Here is a 22373-nt window from a genome sequence, read left to right as displayed (position 1 = left end):
TGGCCCATGTGAGTTTTTGAAAAAGCACTAGATTTACAGTTAGAAATCTTGAGTCCAAGTCCAATTCCACTATTAAATAGCTATGTAACTTTGATATCTCTTTCTTCTTCTCAACCTCATTTTCCTCAATAGTCAGATGAGGAAATGAAGCTAAATGATATTTGAGGTCCTTTCTGGCTTTAAAATCTCTGTCATTCTGTGACTTGCTTCTTGTCTCTTGCTCCTCTACTGAAAGAATCCTACTTAATTGAGCTTTCCAGTTAGTTGGATTCTAATTAGTTGCAAGTTTACTAATTCCAGGTGAGGTCCCCAAACAAGTGAGAGGATTTAAGTTGAACAATCATGATTCTTTCTTAATTTCCTATAGACAAGAAGAAGTGAAGAAGACACCACACTTCCCTTTCTGTCAAGGGGTAGTGATGATGGTAGGCAACTATAGTTAAGGAGGCAATGTTAGGCCAGTGCAAGACTAGTCTATGAAGTCATTTTTCCTGTTATGTAACAGGTGCTTGATACAATTTTGTTAAATAAATGCATTTTTAAAACAAAACCCTTTGTGAACCCAAAATATCTGAGACACATCTCCATCAACTAAGGAAGTCTATTTTGCCAAGGTTAAGGATGCACTGGTGACATAGCCTTAGGAGGACCTGACAACATGTGCCCAAGGTGGTTGGGGTACAGCTTGCTTTCACACATTTTAGGGAGACTTAATACATCAATCAATACATGTATGATTTACATCATTGGTTTGATCTGGAGGGGTGGGACGACTCAAGGTGGGGAGCTTCCAGGTCATAGGTAGATTTTAAAATTTTCTGTCTCTCAATTAGTTGAAGGAATTATTAGTAGAAAACTATATCTGGGTTACAATAAGGGGTGTGGAGACTTAGGTTTTATCAATGCAGATGACACCTGCTTTAGAGAAAATAGACTGTATGTTTCTTATCAGACTTAAGGTCTGTGTTGATGTTAACACTGGAGGGATATAACGAGGCATGTTAGACTCCATCTTCCATCATGGCCTGAATTAGATTTTCAGGTTAACTCTGGAATGCCCTTGGCCAAGAGGAGGGGTCCATTTGGATGACTGGGAGCCTTGGAATTTTATTTTTGGTTTGCACCTTTATAGTGACAAGATTCGAGATGCAACACCTTGTATAGAAGTCTATTCTGCCTTGGATCATACTGTGAGGCTGCAGTACAATTTCAATATTTTCCTTCATGTTGTCATTCTCATCTATGACATAAATACAGCTTCATATTATGTTTCCTATTGAAAGATAAAAATATAATCTGGTTTAGGTTCAAGTTCCAACTAGCCATTTCTATACTGCACCCTGTGAATCCATGATGATATTTGTTTTCTAAGGATAGACAATGATGCATAGAGAAAATAAGTCCAGGTTTAATATTATATTTGCCAAGTACAAAGGCATATTTAGAGGTCAGCGGAGTGCATGAAATTCCTGTATTCTCGACGTTGACCTTACCTTGTTTATCTCTCTGTGCTGTCCCTGAATAAGTAAAATGAACCAATGTGTTTCTTCTTTGCACTCTCAAATCCACACAGCAGGGAACCAGGGAGAGAACATTTTAGTGGAAGGCAGGCCTGCTTTCCACAAATTCTCCTGTGCTCAAGTGGAAGTGTAGTTAATAAGTTTTAGAGCACAACACAAAGCTGAATTTGACTGTTTCTTAAGTGGCCTAACCTAAGAGGAGTTAATGTTGTTTCAATCGCTATGATTATTATATATTCTGCATATTTTAATCAGTTCGGGTTTTGGATTTATGCCTCATGACAGGTTCATGAGGGGTACAGTTTAAAAAGCAATTTTTTTTATTGTTACAAAGATTTCCTTGTTTGGTCAGCAAGGGTATATGTTTGAGGCAATTATCAGTGAGTTGTATATACTCTCTGGCCCTAGGGTTCAGGGTATTTGTTTGGATAATAGACCAATCGAAGTGCAACTAGAGTGTCAAGGAGGAACAGCTGTGAGCTTGGGGAGGAAGATAAGATCAGGAGTGCCTGGCATGAAAATCTTCCTCTGGGAGTTATTACAGAGTGACAGATTTTCTCCTGTAGAGATGCAGAATACTTCAAAATTTCACGTTCCAATTGGATGAAGAGTTTTAGACAAATGATTCTCAACTTCACCACTATTGATATTTTGGGCTGAATAATTTCTTGTTACATATGTCTGAGGAGGTGGACTGTCAGGATGTTTAGCAGCGTATCTGACCTCTACCCACTAGATGCTAACAGTACCTTTCCCAAGTTGTGATAACCAAAAATGTCTCCTGACATTGCCAAATATTCCCCATGGACCAGTTGGTCCCCTGTTGAGGAACACTCTTTTTGTAGCCAGTTTGAGAAACATTCTTTTCCATTGATGTTTCCCAACTTAGTCCTGGTACTGGAAAGACAAAATCTATTGTTGCTGGCTCACTTTTTACTCAAACCACTCTTCAAACTCTTAATTCCTTTTTTCCCTTCCCATCTTTCACTCCTCCTATTGCTTTCTTCTAAGGCCTTTGTTAGAGGTTTAGACAATTCTCCAGTTTATAGTTTGGGATAGAAACCATTAAACTACATCCATTTAAATGTAAGCCTCTCCACATTGCTTTACTTTTAATACAATGACAACTCGTCATATAATTTTATCCCCAATTAACTTGTCATATTCTGCATTTCTATGTCAGTCTTAAGCAAGAGAAATATATTTTTGACACATTGAATATATACCCAGTTTGTACTATACTTAATTGACTTGTTTTCTGGTAATGCATAAAGATGGAAAAATACAGTGTGTCATTGCTGACTATTTATTAAGATCAAAACTAAACAACCTATAGCAAAGGAGGGAAGAATGACCCCTGAAGCAACTAACAAATGGTCCTGTAACCTTGCAAAGATAACCATATCTATCTGTAAGATTTCCTTTCTTACTCTATTCCTTTCTCTTGTCTTATACTCTTCATTCTCCCTATGTTCACTTTTTATCCTCTGTTTCCTGCCTTACTTTAGACCTGCACTATTTGGGAGCATTTCTTAGCTCTCTGATAATTGTTCTTTGCAAAAAGCTTACAAGGACGCAGAAGTCTGAAAGAAAATGGCCCATCTGGAGATGCACATAACATAGGATGATGAGAAGTATAGGAGGCATTGGAGACAATAGCAGTAGTGAGGCTGACAGGCCTGCAGAGGCCAGGTCATGACGGACCTTATAAAAGTAGTACACCTTCATTTCAAAAATAGAAAGGACATGGATAATCACCAAAAAAAAAAAAAAAAAAAAAACTACAACTTCCATCATCCAAGATACTTACTATTAAGATTTCCTTTTGTTTTCTTCTAGATCAGATGTCTGTGAAACGGGGATTTGGGGTTGTATTTTGCTTTTGGTTTGTGTGGGAGGGGACAGCACATAATTGTGGTTGTACTATATACATGAAATCTGTTTCTTGCTCAACATGGAAAATTATCTAGTTACTGGGAGCAGAAAACCTGTAAAACTAAATTAAAATTTTTAAAGGTTTTTTTTAAGGTGCAGAGTAATCTCACAGTGAAAGAAAAGCACAGTGAGTATAGCCAGGCCTAATGAAAGATGAAACTCTCTCCATCAGTCTATTTCTTTCTGCGACCAGATGATCTCTCATCTCTGCTTCTCTCTAGAGATATGCTCCATTCTCAAGCTTCACTCTAGATGGGATATCTTTCTCTGTTCCCCTATGATATTGTAAACTAGCTCTGGCTCAACATGACCTTGCATCTTGGCTTCCCCAGTTGTGTGTCTGTGTCTAAATTTCTGAGCGAGAAAGAGAGAATACAATTGCTTCTAAGTTTGGTTATCCAATTCTGGTCCAATTAACTATGACTGCAGGGAGTGGGGAGTGAGCATAGGGGGATCATGGATGCCCCTTCTAGGTCTCTGTGCTGAGAGACAGTGATCTACGTATCTAATATGCTTATTTGGTTACCAATTCTTTGGATTTTCTGACTGCATAATATTCCATGGAATGAATGTGTTACCAGTGGAAGAGATCTGAGTTACCCTAACCAGCAGCATATCCATATGGGTCCGTAGCAACTTCAGTCCCTGCCTCCTCAGAATAAAGAATTCAACTGAGAAGCGTAAAGTAGAAAAAGAGACTGAGGCAAGTTTCAGAGCAGGAGTGGAAGTTTATTTTAAAAATCTTCAGAACGGAAAAGAAAGGAAAATTCGCTTGGAGGAGACTCAAGGGGGCACCTGAAGGTCCAAGGGAGAAAAGAGAGCAAAGAAAGGTGCCTTTAACTTTGATCCTAGGGCTTTATAGGCTCGTCTGTTTCCCATGATTCTATCCTTATGGTGGGCTTCCCGCATACTTAGTGTGTTCCTTACCATTTGGAATTGAGCACACACACTGTGTTTAGGGAGTTATACACATGCCCATCTGAGACTTTCTTCCCTTTTCCAGTGGCGTGTACCCAGATCATACTTCGCTATTTTTGTCTCTTAATGTGCATGTCCAGGAAGTTGCTTCTCCTTGGGGCCTACATTCAATTAACATTTTGATGTTAACAGGTGTGGACTATCAGGATGTGACCTCTCCCTGGCACCGGCTGCCAATTTGTCACTTTTTGAAAGGCAATGCAATAATTGCTGAACCATCAACCGACATTTCTAGTGGGAAATAGGGAGAGCCCTCTCCTTCCCCACTCATGCCTACCTACCTGTAACAATTGTACTAGGCTCCTTCCATATTTGGGTCTGCTTTTTTCTAGCCAGTGGATGAGGAAGGAGATTGGGGATCATGGGTGGGTAGTTTTAGGGGTCAAGACTTGAAGTGTCAAACATCACTTTTGCTCACACTTTACATTTCATTAGCCAGAACTCAGTCGCATGACCACACCTAACAGAAATGGTGGTTGGGAAATGTAATCAATTTGTGTGCCGAGGAAGAGAGGAGAACATGGATGTTGGTGAGAAGCAGTCTGTACCTCTGGCTATCTGTTTTATTTTGAGGCTATTTCAAAGGACAGTCATGTGTTTTGCCAGCTTGTTCTTTAGAAAAGAAAAATGTTATGCTGGATAGGTTAAGGGACTGATTTCAGTGGCATTTCTTATGTTATTTTATGACATTATAAAATATTCTTACCTTTAACGTACATGTATGAATGAGTCTTTCAAAGAAATAAAAGTGGATAAAAGCCAAATGTTGATCAAGATCCTTCAAAAGTTGCATTAGCATGATGATCTAGATTTTCAACCCGAAGTGTTTAGTGAGAAACTCTTAGGCTCTGTCCTTCTTGTACTCCTTTGTAATTAATTTGAAACTTTTTTTATATAAGATGTCCTTATTGATGTCCATTATAACTCAATAAAAATAAATGATACAGAAAAGTATACCATGTCAACTGGCTCCTAAAATAAACCAGAAAAATACATGTCTGTAGAAAATGAAGATGAACGGGAGTCTGAGGCAGGAGAATCGCTTGAACCTGGGAGGTGAAGGTTGCGGTGAGCCGAGATCATGCCATTGCCCTCCAGCCTGGGCATCAAGAGGGAAACTCTGTCAAAGAAATAAAGAAAAAAAAGAAGGAAGGAAGGAAGGAAGGAAGGAAGGAAGGAAGGAAGGAAGGGAGGGAGGGAGGGAGGGAGGGAGGGAAGGAGGGAGGGAGGGAGGGAAGGAGGGAGGGAAGAGAGAAGATGAAAAAAAGAGGTAATGAAAGTGTATAATACTCTGCCCACTACCCCCTCCTGTATAAAGAAAAAAATAACAATAATAATCCAAGTAACCAGTGAAGATCAATTTTATAAAATCATCAGTTTCTCTGTTGAGTAAAATTGGGAACTGACTTTCAGCAAAGGTAGATGTAATTGAGTGTCTTTACAAAATGAAGGTTTTTTTTTTTTTTAAGTCCTGGGAAATTTAGAGTCTGATTTACTTTTAAATGTATAGTCACAAATATTTCCTAGGTCACCTGTTTGTTCCCATTTTGATTAGTCTCTGTTAGGGGATGAAATACTGAAAACTATAGGGTGGCATTCCATTATCCCTCCATAGGAAAAATGTATAAAATTATAGGAGGATTGATAACCTCACCTACCAATAGCTTTCCACATTATTTTGTAGTTTGAAAGGATTATAGCTTCCACACCATTATCTCAAAACCTAAATTAGCATTAAATATAGAATGAAAATATGATAAGCTTACTTATCTTAGTAAATAATTTTTATACATTGACCTGAGCCTTTTAATACAGGAACATTTGCATTAATAGAAAATATTAATTTGATATTTACCCTTCAACTGATATAGAATTTTTTAATATCAAATTTTAAATTAAAGTTGGCTTAACAGAACATGTATCTAACTTGGAGAAGGAGAATGAAAGGGTGACTTGAAAGGGCATTATTATGAAGAGAAACATTATTTATTTATTTAATTAGTTTTGAGGTCAACTAAAGCAACTTGGTCAAACATTGTAAAATACATAGTATATTCTTTCTATACCATTTATGTATCTATGCCCTTACTCCTAATTTCAATTTATCTCTAAACATCCTGTTATAGAATGTTGAATTATATTTAATTATATTTAATTATATTTATGTTTATATTAATTGACATGGGAAAGTCAAGTACAGTACTTCATGAAACTTTTCTGATGTCCCCCACATTCGAAACAGGGAGCCATGACAATTACCTCACTTTCACAACGATGATAATATGTATCCTCCTGATATCATTTGATCATTGCTGTAATTTTAAGAGTTGAAAACAAATTCCATAAGAACATATTCAGTGAAATATGAAGTTTATATGTGTTCATCTTTGGGAAGAGAAATATCAGATGATCATGTGAATTAAGAAGATCATATTACCTTAATGATTAATATTATGAGTGATATCATAGGCTAATGTATGCAGTTGTTAAGTAAATGGGTTTTATTATTCAGGCATGGATTTTAAAATATTATTGAGTGCCTGCTGTTTATTATGCACCATTTTAAGTGCTGAAGATACAGTAATAAATAAGATAGGCATTTCTACTTTCATGTAGCTTACATTCTAGCAATCAACAAAACTGAAGTTGATTCCCAACTCTCTTTTACCAATTGTGTAACCTGATGAAATTTATCTAATCCTGTTATCTGATGCTCAGTCTCCTCACCTATGAAATGCAGATAATATCATCTACCTTATAGGATTATGGTGAGGATTCAGTGAGAGAGAAAAAGGACATAAAGTACTTTAGCAGAGTATCTGGCACATAATAGATGTTCAGTAAATGGACAATGATGTTGCCATTATCATTAACAGCAATTATCTTTAAATTATTGGTATAGTTTTAATAGTAATTCTTTCATTACCAAAACATCTCACAAGAAGACATGAAATGTGAATCAACTATTTCTTTGATTTATTTATTTTAGATTATGTGAAAATGAAATGAGCACATATAGTTGTTTTTACATTCAACAAACCAAGAAATATTTGCCCACAAATAGGACACTTACCTTAGACTACCCAACCTTTGTTCCTTCTGCATAGTGATTCAAGACCCTTTTAGAAGAAGCAAAGGCATCATGCAAATCAATGTGTATTCATCGAGTACCTCCGAAGTAAGAGACAATGTACCTAGAAATTAAGACTGTTGCCTGTCCTCAAGGAATATGCAATCCAGAGACAGTTGACCAGATAGGGCAGATACTGCTTCTGAATAAAAGAGGAGAAGGGATGATACCCACCAAATGGTTTATAAAGGATCTCCCGGCCAGGCATGGTGACTCACACCTGTAATCCCAGCACTTTGGGAGGCCGAGGCAGGCAGATCACCTGAGGTTGGGAGTTCGAGAACAGCCTGACCAACATGGAGAAACCCCATCTCCACCACAAATACAAAATTAGCTGGGCATGGTGCCACATACCTGTAATCCCAGCTACTCGGGAGGCTGAGGTAGGAGAATTGCTTGAACCTGGGAGGCAGAGGTTGCAGTGAGCCGAGATCATGCCATTACACTCCAGCCTGGGCAACAAGAGTGAAACTCCATCTCAAAAAAAAAACAAAGAAATCTCACCCATTACCTATTCACTACCCAATTTGCAAAATCATGAGAGTAACAATCTAGACTAGAGAGTATTTCTATTTGAGAATATATTATAGAATGAAGACTTAAGCCTAGGAAAATTAAAGCTTAGATAGGTATCCAGAAATTCATTTAAAAAATCTTAAAATTATGAATGATGTGGACGGAGCATAGACTTTTTATCAACACTTGGCATCCGAGTTTAGAGGCATATATGGACTGAGGTGGCTTAGTATTTGGAAGAAAGAATTACAGGGCAAATAAAATGAAATTCTCCTTTATATAGTTGTTAGTAGAGATGTTGAGGTTGATATCTTTGCCAGTAATGACTCTTTTCCACAAAACAGCACTAAGTATTCTTGTTAGAGAAGAAAATGCAGCTGACCCAGCATGGCATTTTCTTGTGTTTTTTGGAGGCATGAGAATAAATACGTGTGAATAGCCATTTATACAAAGGTGATATACAAATGCCAAAAAGCATATGAAAAGATGTTCAGGGGTGGGTGTGGTGTCTCATGCCTGTAATCCCAACACTTTGGGAGGCCGAGGTGGGCAGATCACTTGAGGTCAGGAGTTCAAAACCACCCTGGCCAACATGGTGAAGCCCCATCTCTACTAAAAATACAAAAATTAGCTGGGCATGGTGGTGGGTGCCTGTAGTCCCAGGTACTCGGGAGTCTGAAGCAGGAGAATCACTTGAACCTGGGAGGCGGAGGTTGCAGTGAGTCGAGATTGTACCACTGCACTCCAGTCTGGGTGACAGAACAAAACTCTGTCTCCAGAAAAAAAAAAAAAAAAAGATGTTCAAAATCCCTATTCATCAGAGACATGCAAATCAAAACCACAATGAGATATCACCTCACACCCATTAGAATCATTACTATTAAAAAAAAAGGAAGAAAATTACAAGTTTTGGTGAAAACATGGAGAAATTGGAACCCTTGTACATGGTTGGTGGCATTGTAAAGTAGAAACCGCTATGGAAAACAGTATGGAAGTGCCTCCGAAAAGTAAAAATAGAACTACTGTATGATCCAGCAGTCCTACTTCTAGGTATTTATCCAAAAGAAATGAAAGCAGATCTCAAAGAGATATTTTTACACCTTCTATGTTTACAGAAGCACTATTCACAATAGCCAACAGGTGGAAGCAACCTAAGTGTCCATCAGTGGATGAATAGATAAACAAAATATGGTACATACATATAAGAGAGTATTATTTGGCCTTAAAAATGAGGGAAATGCTGTCAAATGCTACAATATGGATGAACTTAGAGAACATTATGTTAAGTGAAGTAAATCACAAAAACACAAATACTGTATGATTCCCCTTATATGAAGTACGTAAAGTAGTCAAAATCATAGAAACAAATAGCAGAACGGTGGTTGCTTGGAAGAGAATGGAAAGAATAATTGTTTAATGGGGATATAGTGTTTCAGATTTGCAAGGTGTAAAAGTTCCAGAGGTCTGTTGTATAACCATGTCAGTAATACTTAACATTACTGAACTATACACTAAAAAAAATTAACATGCTAAATTTTATGCCATATGCTTTTTATCACAATAAAAATTCATTTTATAATTTGTTTTTTTTAAAAAGAAAAAACAATAAATACCTAAATTCTACTATGCTATCCAAATATGGTTCGTCCTATTAACTTGTAGTCTTCTTTTTAAAAACCCTATCTCAGCTTTTACTGGAAGCAAGTTGAATTCCTTCTTCTGGGTACAAAAGTGAGTCAAATGCTTATAGCCAAGGGAATATAGGTTTAGATATGTGTCTCATAAGAATGTTTACAAGATGTAAAAGAAAAAATCATTGGTTATTTATACATCTGTTATTAGAAAGTCGTAGATTTCTGTCTATTTCCTATAGAATTTTAAGTGCCACATTAAATCACATTATTTAGTGCTAGCAGATACCCTCAGAATTATGTAGTATGAGGGGTTTAAAAATAGAGAGCACATTTTCCCCTTTTTTATAGATGATTTTAAAATCCGTACCGGGGCATTTATTATATTCCCGTTTACCACCACTGGGTCTCATCATTCTCGAAGATTTTTTTTTCAATTTCTTTATATGCCCATTTCCTTTTGGTAATATCTTGCCTTTCCTTTTTAAATTGAACTTGAATATTAAAACAGATGTAAAGAAGAGTACTACTTACACATAAACTCTTGAACTGCATTTTATCATTTGCTCTGTGGAAAAAATCCAATTGTATGAAATGATAGCAACATTTTAGTATATCCCCAGGTCCCCAGGGAAAAGCAATGTGCTTAGACAGATGATCTGATTTTATGAGCACATAGCTAACATCTAGCACTGAGCATTTGTCTTTATGCTCCTGCTTCTTTCAGGGACTATGAAAACACATTTAGGCACTAGTTTGACTTTCCAACAATGGACTGCAAAGCCTATGACAAAACACATCATTTGCATTGCTCTTTTTCATGGTGCACAACAAAGTATAGATCACTTTCAGCATAGAATCTTAATCTGAGCTTGTTAATAAGAAAACAAGAACCTTAGTACATGAACTCATTTTATTATTTACCCTCACTGAGAACCGTGATTTGGATTCCACTCAAATAAAAATTAGTTTAAATGTTGTTCTGCTGCAACTGTTGAATTTATTCATTATGCTGTAATATTTTACTTATGAAACTGCATTTGAAATCCTTTGGTGTACATCAGTATGAAATTACAGGGCTTAGGGATATTGATTATTGCTTGTAATTGCCGTCATAATAGCCAACAATTCTCTTTTTTTTTTCTTCCTTCTACCTCTTAATATTATACCAAACCAAATCAATATCCAACATATTGGAACACTTATATTGTCTCAAAAATCCAATTATTCTCCTTCATAAATATGCAAAAGATTGAAGATTTATCTCCAAACACTAAAGAGCCTCATCCTGCTGGGTTTCTCCTTATCCCATAGGACCACATCAGAGTGTTGCTATATCGAATCCATAATATGACGTTTTGTCACCTCCAAAGTAACCACAGAGCAGGAGTGGGGAGGTAGGGAGGTTATATCACTACGCTGCCTATATACTGCTACACTTCTTGCTTACTAGTAAATGAGATGGTCAAAGGGGATAAAACAGTCTGGGAGAGTTAAGCAGACATTAAAAAAGAAGTTCATCTTTTTATGGTGTGGAGGAGGTTATTTATTTAAAAGCCTTAAAGTAACAGTACAATCAAATGAAAAGAGTACAACTAAGAGTCACTTATTCATTAAAATATACTTAATCTTATTATTATTTTTGTATTGTTTCTTCATTCTGGGGATAAATTAGGTGCCTTTAGAAGCAGTAGTAACTCTTTTAGGTTCTCATCAACTAAAGGGTACTTTCTTTGTAATGCTTACCCATTCATCCAAAAGAGTTAAGACAGTCTTTAAAATTTACTAGAAGAACATTTGACATACAGAAGAATAGATGTGTATTATGTAGTTTGAACAGATAGTATTTGTTGGTCCCAGGTCAGTTAACCCAGATGATTAAAACCTGATGCTAATCTGGTGAAGACTGTGGTTGTCAGGTAGCATGGGGCAATGTAAACACACTATTTTGGAAGCCCCTGATTCCAGTTTCATTCATGCCATTAGCTAGTTATGTTATTTTTAAGTAAGAAAGTTTCATTCTCTTGGCCTCAGTTTCCCTAACGTCAAAATGAGAGGGATGGGCTACTAGATGATTTCTGAGGGTCCCTTCCAACTCTGTGATTCTGTAGCCATCATTCTCACATTCTCGTTATTAGTCAAAAAAAGGAACGTAATAGTGTGGCTCAATTAAACATCATCCTCATGCCAAATTCAGCACAAAGCATACATATTCTAGGCCTCAACAGGCCTGTATTCCCATCACAAACAATACACTATGCCATAGTGTATTGTTTAAGAGCGGTAGCTCTGCAGCCAAACTGCCTGGGTTTGAAACTCAGTTTAATCAATTAGTAGCTGTGGCGCCATGGAAAAGTGACTTAACCGCTCTGTGCTTTGATCATCTCTTCTGTAAAATAGAAATATTGACTGTAATAAAGTTGTTGTGAAGATTAAATAATATAATACTTTGTGAAGTATTTAGAGCAATGCCTGTCAAAAATAATCACTCAAATGTTATCTCTTACTAACATTATATAATAATTACTATTATCACCACTCTACTCCTACTAAAGCTCTTTGGGTCTCAGTTCAGTCATCTAGAAGATTAGGATAATAGTATCAACTTCACAAACATATAAGGATCAAAATAATGGAGATAAAGTGCCTAACTTGGAGCCCAGCCCTTCTAGGCACTCAATAAATCATGTTAACTTAAATGGAACCAACTATTCCTGTGGTTGGTGTTATCCTGTACATGTTTTCGACTCCCTAATACTCATGAATCTTTTTTTATCTTAGTTACAAAATCAATACAAGCTCAAGGCAGAAAAGTTCAGAAAATACCCCTACCATACAAAGGTAACACAAATTATTATTTTCCTGTGAACATACGTACTTTTTTCCTTTAAAAATTGAATAATGTTGCCCATACTCTTTTGAAGCCTTCCTTTTTTTGCTTGGTAATATCTGTAAACACTTTTCCCAGTGAATAGACAATCATTTGCCACACAATTTTTAATGATTGTATAGTATTATGTGTTTATAAAATAATTTACTTAGTGAAATAGCAATTACTGGGCATTTAAATGTTTATTTTTTGCTATTATAAATAACACTGCAATGAATGGCTTCTATATGCATTGTCATATACATCATTTCCTAAGGAAAAATTTCTATAGCCATAATTATTGCATCAAAGAATAGGCATTTTTAAAGTCATTTGATATATAATGCCAAATTGCCCTCCAGAAAGACCTGTAAATCTGTACTCCCCTCAGCAACCCAGTCCTTTAAAAAAATTTTAACCTCATGATACTGAAGCAAAATTCTCTATTGTGGGTATTTTCCATTAACATTCATGTAGGGTTTTTTTAATCCCTTTAAATACATATGCTTTTGTTCTTTAAATATGGAAGCTAGAAGTCAGTCTTAAAATGATGTTAGTAATTTATGCATTTCTGCATACGTACATGTACAAGGTGATGTTGGCTTTATGCTTAGTGAAAATTTTTGTTGTACATTAAAATGTAGCACTCGAATGTGTTTTATTTAGCAGTGTATTTTACTGCCCCAGGTAATACGGTGGACTGCTTAAGATTAAAGACTTTGGTCAAGATGATGAATATGTTAATTATCCTGATCTGTTCCCTCTACATGTATATGTATTGAAACAACACTATGTGATGCTGGTAGGCTGGGGGAAGTCCCCAAATGCTGGTGGGATCTTGACCACAGCTGGTGTCCAGGCTCTTGACACTGTTGCAAGAAAGAACTCAAGCCCAAGTTGGAAAATAGTGAAAGTATGGACATTTATTGCAAAGGGAGAAGTACACACTCAAGAAAAGGGAGTATAAGTGTACTCAAGAGAGAATCACTCACAAAGGAGTTTGGGGCTGCTACCTTTTTGGGTTTGTTTATTCAAGGGGTAGAATATTCATGAAAATTCCTGTAAAAAGGTGAAGATTTATTGGAACTGTGGTGCCACCCATTTTTACACCAAACATGGGTATTTCTGGAACTGTCATGGTGCTGGTGGGTTGCGTGATTTAGTATGTTAATGAGGATATAATGAAGTCCGAGGTGAAACCTAGGTCAAATCCCACACCATGTTGGGTCCAGTCAGTCTTAGCCAGCTTGGTCCAAATCCTGTTTTTCAGGATCTTAATAGCCCATAGCCTCTAATCATGTGAAACTGCTGCCTGGAAATGTTTTATTCTCCTGCAACCACCCTACACTATTCCTGTCTCATATATACCCCCTTAAATATGTACAATTGTTATATATGTCAATTAAAGATAAAAAAAGAAAAGAAAAAAGTTTATGAAAAATTATTGGCCAGGCACAGTGGCTCATGCCTATAACCCTAGCACTTTAAGAGGCTGAGGCAGGCAGATTGCCTGAGCTCAGGAGTTCAAGACCAGCCTGGGCAACATGGTGAAACCCCGTCTCTACTAAAAATACAAAAAATTAGCCAGGCAGGGCGGCAGGTGCCTGTGGTCTCAGCTACTTGGAAGTCTGATACAGGAGAATCACTTGAACCTGGGAGGTGGAAGTTACAGTAAGCTGGAGTTACAGGCTGGAGTGCAGTGAGATCTGGAAGTTACAGGCTGGAGTGCAGTGAGATTGCGCCACTGCACTACAGCCTGGGTGACAGAGCAAGGCTTCATCTCAAAAAAAAAAAAAAAAAGATTAAGGACATTGGAACCCCAGTGACGTAGATTCTGATTCTGGCTCTGTCCTTCACTTGCTAGGTGAATATGGGCAAGTTGTTTAACCTCTTTTGGTCTCCATTTCCATAAAGGCACAATGAGGATAATAGTATACACTATATCATATGAGTAAAGAGCAAATGAGATACTAATGAGTGTTCAGCACAACACTTGGCACTCAGCAAGTATAAAAGTACTTTTATTTATTTGTTGTACAAGTATAAAAGAAGTATATGTAATTTTATTTATTTATTTGTTTGTTTTTGGCAACTCCTTCCATGTGAATACATTATTACTATTTACAAAATGCCCATATTACAATAGTCATGAACACTCAACGACCTTTCTTTAGTAATTCAAACATGACAGTAGCATGACGCTGTTTGTATGAAGTTCTACAAGAGGCAAAACAAATGTCTGGTGGGAAAAAAATGCAGAATAGTGGTTTTCTCTGGGGATAGAAATAGGGATTTACCTAGAAAGGACAGAAGAGAACTTCTTGGCTTGATGGGAATGTTATACATCTTGATAGGGGTTTGGGTTGCATAGGTGACAGCATTTGTCAAATCTCAGCAAATGTGCACATAAAACTGCACATTTTATTGTGCATAAATTTTACATTAAAATTTGTAAAAATATCAAACTAGCTAATGTGAGTTAAAATATATGAAGGGAAGTATACTGATGTATGCAACATATTTCAAAATGCTTAAAAACTAAAAACTGGCCAGGTGCAGCGGCTCACGCCTGTAATCCCGGCACTTTGGGAGGCTAAGTGGGCAGATCTCTAGGTCAAGAGATCGAGACCATCCTGGCCAACATGGTGAAACCCCATCTCTACTAAAAATACAAAAAGTAGCTGGGTGTGGTGGCATGCACTGTAGTCCCAGCTACTCGGGAGGCTGAGGCAGGAGAATAGCTTGAACCCGGGAGGCAGAGGTTGCAGTGAGCTGAGATCACGCCACTGCACTCCATCCTGGTGACAGAGCGAGATTCCATCTCAAAACAAAACCAACCAAACAAACAAAAACAAAAACAAAACTAAAAACTGACAGATGGAGAAAGAATGGAGAAATGAATAAGTATGTGACAAAGTGAGTTCAGTCAAATGCTATCTGTGGAATCTAGTTAGTGAGTATATGGTTGTTTATTATAAAATTCTTTCAACTTGACTGTATATTTGATAATTTTTATAAGATGTTGAATGAAAATATGACTGTGAAGCTAGTCTCAAGTTTAATAGTGAGGATAATCTCAAACACTGGTGTCTAGGCCATACTAATGATCAAAATGCCTAATGATACATCTCTGGTTTTGAATCAACTCTTGATGATCATATTTAATGAAAGGGAAGGGTGTAGTGTGTAACACCAAATGTGGGATGTTAGCACTCACTAGCCAGCAAATTGGGGAACACAAAGCCTGTTTCTTAAAGGTCTAGATTTCAAAAGAAAAGAAAAAGACAAAGAAAAGAGAGAGAACAACAAGGGCAATTAGAATTACCTCTTAGGTATATGAAAATGTTGCTGAGCCCTATCCAGTTCCCTTGAGCTCAGCTATAGCATGATTGTTTGAAATTAATGGAGTTTGTTTTTGTAACTTGTAGCAACTGGCTTTGGTTTTTATAGTTCAAACTTGTGTTTCCCTTTCACAGGCATTTCCTGTTCAAACATGGATCTGGTTCCTCTGCGATCTTCAGTGCAGCCAGTCAGAACTACCCTCTGACATCCAATACCGTGTACTCGCCCCCTCCCAGGCCTCTTCCTCGAAGCACCTTTTCCCGACCTGCCTTTACCTTTAACAAACCTTACAGGTGCTGCAACTGGAAGTGCACAGCATTGAGCGCCACTGCAATCACAGTGACTTTGGCCTTGTTACTAGCCTATGTGATTGGTAAGTCCTTTTTGTCATGCCTCAGTTTTCTTCTTAATCAAAGTCTTGTTTTGCTTGTGGTGGGAATGGGGGGTTTTTCTCTCTATTCTGGAATGTACAAATTTGGACCTAGGCTTAGTGTTATAACAAATTGATTTTCTTCTTCTTTTTTTTTCTTCCTAACCTTAAATACTGCTGAGGAGAGTAAAGAATGCTCTTTGAGAAGAAATATTTATACTACTAATACAGTCTTATTGATTGCAATTACTGTAGTTAACCATTTTCCCTTCAATTAAACGGTTGTTATGGTTTTCCCATTAGAAGTCATAAGTACCAATCTACAATAGCTTCTTAAATTATAGTTAAACAATAATACTGCTACGGAATTTTCAGGTAGCAATTTCATTAAAGCCCCCGTTATTTTGAAGCTATCAGAAAATTCAGTACATAATTTCTTCCCAAGATTCAGATTTTTACACCGTGACCAAAAAATGTATTCTTATTTCACTAGGTAAATGACTGCAAAATTGTGTGATTACTATGTGTTGAAAAGTAAAGCAGAGAGCAGTTATAAGGTGCTCTTTCCACTTTTAGGAAAAATGTTGTTGTTCTTGAGACACCGATTAAAGTCACCCTCATTTGGTAGCAAATTGTATTGATTTTTCTGGATGGCATTTTATTGTGACTGAATATTAATTTACTTTCTTGAGTGGTTCTGCAGTCTAAAATGTAAGCTGACTTAAGAAATGTGTGTATTTTGTGGCAGCACTATTCCTAGAATGAATAGAATATCATTGTAGAAAACAAATTCTATCCAGGTATATCCCTAGTAAATTTTCGGGTTTACCCCAGTTACCTAATTGAAGCATATCTACCCACTAAGACACAATGAATATGATTCTGAGTGAAAGATAAAAAGAGACTTAGACCTTCTTATAAGTAATAAAGTACATTTTGTTGATTCCCATTTATCTAAAATGAGAATAATCTAAAAGTTCACATAATGAGATTGTGTAGACATCATAGACCAGTGGATGGTAAGCAAATAAATGGCTATATTTTGTAGGGAGGTCACTGATGTTGTAAAAAGTATAGGATCATAGCCTGTGCTGATGTTTATGATTCTCTCTTTTATATTTTCATCACATAAGCTGAATGTATTGAACAATGCTTCTATTTAACATGGACGATATTATCCTATAATATCAAAACTGTGCCTTTTACCTCAGACATTTCAGGATAACCCAACATGTGTGTTTATTTGGTTTGTAGTGACCTGTAATGAGAAATACTGCTGAAGGGATGGAGGCAAAGGATGAGAAAGTTCTACAACTCAAACATGATTTTAATATATTATTCAAAATAAGGAATAATATAAAAAGTTTAAATACATTAGAGTCCCTTTAAAATGGTCTCGCTCAATTATGCGATAAACATTTTTTATGGGTTATTTTCTATTAACTTTTACTATATAGAGAGATAATGTTTTAGATACAAGCCCTAACCCTTGGTATAAAAAAGTTCAAGTAATAGCAATCTCTTTATTTAGGTTTCTACCATGTTTAATCCTAATTTTCTATTTAAATTTATTATCATGGCCACTCCCATATCAAAATTTTATTATATATTCTGAAACTTGTTTAACTTAGTTATATATTTATTCATTTCATCAGTGAAAGTGGAACATTTCAGTTATTTCAAGGACTGTCTTTTTTTAATAGAATAAACAATGGCATATCAACTTGGCATGGAAATAAGATAGTATAGTTCAATAGTTATTAACACGGATTTTACAGACCTCTGCCACTTATTAGGCATGTTTCCTTGGGCAACCTTTTCAGGTCTCCATTTCCTCATCTGTAAAATAGGCTTAAAATCGTACCTATAGCATAGGATTGTTATAAGAATTAAATGAGTTAATATAAGTAAAGCACACGGAGTAGTGCCTGAAATATAGCAAGTAGCCTATAAATGTTAAATATTATCATTACTATTACCATTGTTACCATAATAATTATTATTCACGATTAAAATTCACTAGTTTCCAGAATTAAGAATTTTGTTCATGGCTGTATCTCAGCACCAAGAACAGTGCCTGGTACATATAAGCCCTTTCAGTAAAAGTTTGTTGAAAAAAATGAATTATGCTAAGCTCTTTACTTGTATTAGCTCATTTAATTCTCACAACAATCTTTAAGGATAACTATCAATACGTATGTATTTTATAAATGGGGGAACTGAGGCACAACAAAGTTAAGAGGCCACATAGAGTGTTAAGAAGCCACTTTTGAGATTAAAGGGCACCTTGCTAAGAAATAAGGATGCTGAGCTTCAAGCCAGAGCAGACTGACTCTTGAGTGCTAGACCTTGCTGCTCTTCTAGCACTGAAATAAACTTTATAACTTGTTTACTTCTCAGTCTACTGAATAAATCCACCAGATATTTTTTCTTATTAAATTACAAATTAAATTACATATACCAAGTCATCTATTCCTATGGTGAATGCCACTAAGATTGGTTGATTGGTAAGGAATATTTGTTGAAATCATTTACTGGGAGATTTTTTAGATGCAGAAATGTCAGGCTAAATGCTGGCACAGTAACTTGAATGGGTACAATATGAGAAGATGTTTATGGCAAACACTGGAACTTTGTTCCTGGTTCTGTCATGAACTAGACATTATGTGACTGGATAAGTCAGTAAAAATCTCTCTTGATTTATCCCATCTGTGCCATATTGGTGACCACCTCAGAAGGATAGAGTAAAAATTCATAAATAGGCCTTCAGGTGAAAGATGGCACATAAGAGCTATAATATACAAGATGATTTTTAAATGGCTTTCTGTGGTTGAAATAAAAAAGTATTATATTTCAAAATATGAAACCATTTCATTCTTGACTATTGCTGAGTCTGTAAGTCATCATTTTTTTTCAATCCCTATTTGCAGTTGCTGTATAACCCAAATAAAATCTTTCAGTGAAACTACTTGCTGCTTCTGTTTCCCGTGCAAATTCCTTTCTGCTATTTCATTTTCCTCTATTATCCATTATACGTAACCTTTAGATACTAATGGCTGTATGCTGTGCTGCCCTCAATCCACTAGGGAAAATCGCATCGATATCAATGGGACATCAATAGTCATTCTGTGCATTATAGCTCTGTAAGTGGTCATTGGAAAGCAGTGGAAATCCAGCACGTGAAAAGCCAGAACTGGGTTGTTCAGCCAACCAGTCTTATCCCCACACCTACCCAGTATACCTTTTGGATCAGGGAAAAATATCATTTCTTTGAATAAGTTTTGAGTTCAAAAAAGTTGGTGAAGAGAGGCATGGAAACATACTGACTATATACAGATACCATGGAATAGCTATTGTCATCACTTCCTCATAAATCTGTAATATTTTCCATCTGAATCAAAAAATATGTCCTTATGCTTCATCCTCTCTGATATTTTGGCATCAGTGATCTATCAGTGCCAGTCAGAAGCACATTTGCTTGAATTTACAAATAAGCCATATGAAGTAGTAGTCAGGAAGACAGATGACCATATGCAAGGTGTCAAGAGAAGGTGAGGTTAAGATACTTCATCAATGGTTGTGAAGGGCACAAACACAGCTTCTCTGGCAAACTTTGATGTTTTGATCAAGTTTCTTCTCAGTCAGCAGATTGTATAAGAGGCTACAGCATCTCACATGCATAGAAACTCACATGAATACAGTATGCCTGGGGTCAAGTGCGCTATTGCATTGAATGAGCTGAAGAGTAGGGATTTCTGGCTCTCATACACATTATCATTAGTTAATGACATGGATGATCCTTTTCCTTTGCCATGAGATTAGTAGCAATCCATACCACCTTCAGGGGATTCAGGTAGTATTCCAACTGTGCAGATGAAATAATTTCAGTCCATAAATTTTGTCATGACATACTATATAGCCTACATGTAGAAAGCTGACCACAATGGATATTAACAATATAGAACTAGAAGAGATAGAGTTTTGTACCCAGTTCTCTGATCCAAAGGTTAGAGATGAAACTATTCAAGAGGGCAAAGGGCCTACTTCACATTGCTCTCTGCAGCAAAATTCAATAGCACAGATTCAAGTGCTTTTTTTGCTTCTTTGCACTGGCCCAAATTGCCCTATTTTGGGGGTTTACTACAGTGGAGTAAAAGAGTGCTGAAAATGATAGAATGAAAGGAGTGGTTTGTGTTCATTTTGTACGTCTCAAAAAGAAAGTGCAAATACCTCACTATACAGGGAAGAAATAAAGTGGAATGTGGCATGTTCTGACTTTGGAAAATTCAAGAACTTAGATTTTTTTAACAGAGAGGATAGAAATGGAGTTTTCCCCCATTAAATCTAAATATAAAATGTCCCCTCACACAGTATTTGCTAAATGTAGATAAATATGCTTACCAAAGCCCAACTCTTTCACTTGTAGTACTAGCAACTTCATTAATGTTTCTGTGCCTACGTTTCCTCATCTATAAAATGGGAATGTTGATAATACTTTCTTCAAGGATTGTCTTTATAATTAAATGAGTTGAAGCTTGTAAAACACTCAGGACATTGCTTAGCATAGCTGAATAAGATTAATGATAATTATTAGTGAAATAGAATTATTATGAAGATTATTTAGTTTGAGCTGAGGTAAGCATAATGAGGATATAATTCATCCTAACATGAACTGCTTTTGTTTCCCTTCTTTCCAAAGTCGTCTAAAACAATTTTCAGAGCATGAATGTCTGTCTCACAAGAATCCTCTAATGAGTTTGTTGTTTCGTTCTGCCTGGTCTGAAATAGCTGTCACTTTGCCTTTATTTTACTAATATCCCTCTTCTATGATGTTTTGACCCTTCAGATGGTTTTGTATTTTTATCTGAAGGCCATATCTAGGTTGAAACACATTTTCATTAAAATGCATTACAGCTTATGACATTCAAGAAATGACTCAGCATAAAATGCTAAAAAGCATTTCACATTATCCTATAGACCATTATCAGTCCTTTTGGTGTCATGCTTAATACTTATTACTTCTTCCAATTCATTCTTATAGACCCAATCATGATAATACTGACAGTTTTTGTATTAGCATTGACTTTTCCTCCTATTCACGAATCTACCAACCTTCTAGCAATGTCTCTAAGCAGGGATCTGGAAAATGGTGGTATAACTTCAGTCTAATTATAAATCTGCTATCCATGCATTTATCAGAACCTTTCTTTAAAAAAGATTTGTAGACTCTTCTTACATCATCTTTCGGTATAATATATTCCATAAGTTTTACCCGACCATGTTAAGTGGCATTCTTGTCTGCCATAAATAAAAGTATAAATCCAATCCAAATTAAACATACTAAAATGACATGATGAATCCATGTCAAATACAACTAATTTCTAGAATCAGAGTTAGGTTCTGCTGCTCAGACTAAGGGCATCTTGGTGAAAGGCAAATACCATACTTATTTTTTTTCTTAGAACTCCAGAATGTTGTGTATTTAAGACATAGAGTAAAAGAAATAATTTATTGGGTGAACGAGTAGTAGATACTAAATATATGTATTGCATCAAGAGATTATTGTCTCAAGGAGAGGCAGTCACTCTACTAAGTATTTCTCATACAGCACTTTCTTAACCCGGCTAGGAAAATTAAAATGAGACTCTGTGAAATACATAAAGGCATAATAAATGGGAACTGGACAGGAGGTTAGTCATTTTGGAGTTTTGCATGCTTAAGACATTTTAGAACAGGAAGAATCAATCATGCAAACTCAGACAAAAAAAAAATTTCTCAAGAAATCTATGAGTTCACAGTAAACAATTTGAATTCTATTTCATAAAGAAGAAATTTAGCTACTGTTTAACTCAGTTTCTCTCCACCCAAATTGTATATATAGTACATACATAGATATGTGAATATTTTAGACCCACATTGCATAAGTCGTTAAGCTATACTTACTCTGAAGTGAATAAGAATACACTAAATTAGAGCAATGGCTTTTAAACAGATGGCAGGTTAACCCATTTTAAACTTCAGAAATATGACTAAATTTTTATATAGAACAGCCAGAGTGGGGAGGGCCAGATCACCAACAAAA

At 36.2% G+C, this 22373-nt stretch overlaps 1 protein-coding gene across 1 annotated transcript in view; it reads left to right on the top strand.

Annotated features, from left to right (window-relative positions):
• LOC117078437 (teneurin-1-like) overlaps positions 1 to 22373 on the top strand; it is a 140022-nt gene that overhangs the window by 54586 nt on the left and 63063 nt on the right. Inside the window, exon 4 of the mRNA XM_033201991.1 lies at positions 16056 to 16294. Within this exon, the coding sequence (XP_033057882.1) occupies positions 16056 to 16294 (239 nt within the window). The remainder of the gene's footprint in view (positions 1 to 16055; positions 16295 to 22373) is intronic.

The sequence above is a fragment of the Trachypithecus francoisi genome, unplaced genomic scaffold (genome assembly GCF_009764315.1).
Source record: "Trachypithecus francoisi isolate TF-2019V2 unplaced genomic scaffold, Tfra_2.0 Lachesis_group6, whole genome shotgun sequence".
Taxonomy (NCBI): domain Eukaryota; kingdom Metazoa; phylum Chordata; class Mammalia; order Primates; family Cercopithecidae; genus Trachypithecus; species Trachypithecus francoisi.
Note: the sequence above shows the minus strand (reverse complement) of the source record. Positions and strands in the feature narration are given on the sequence as shown.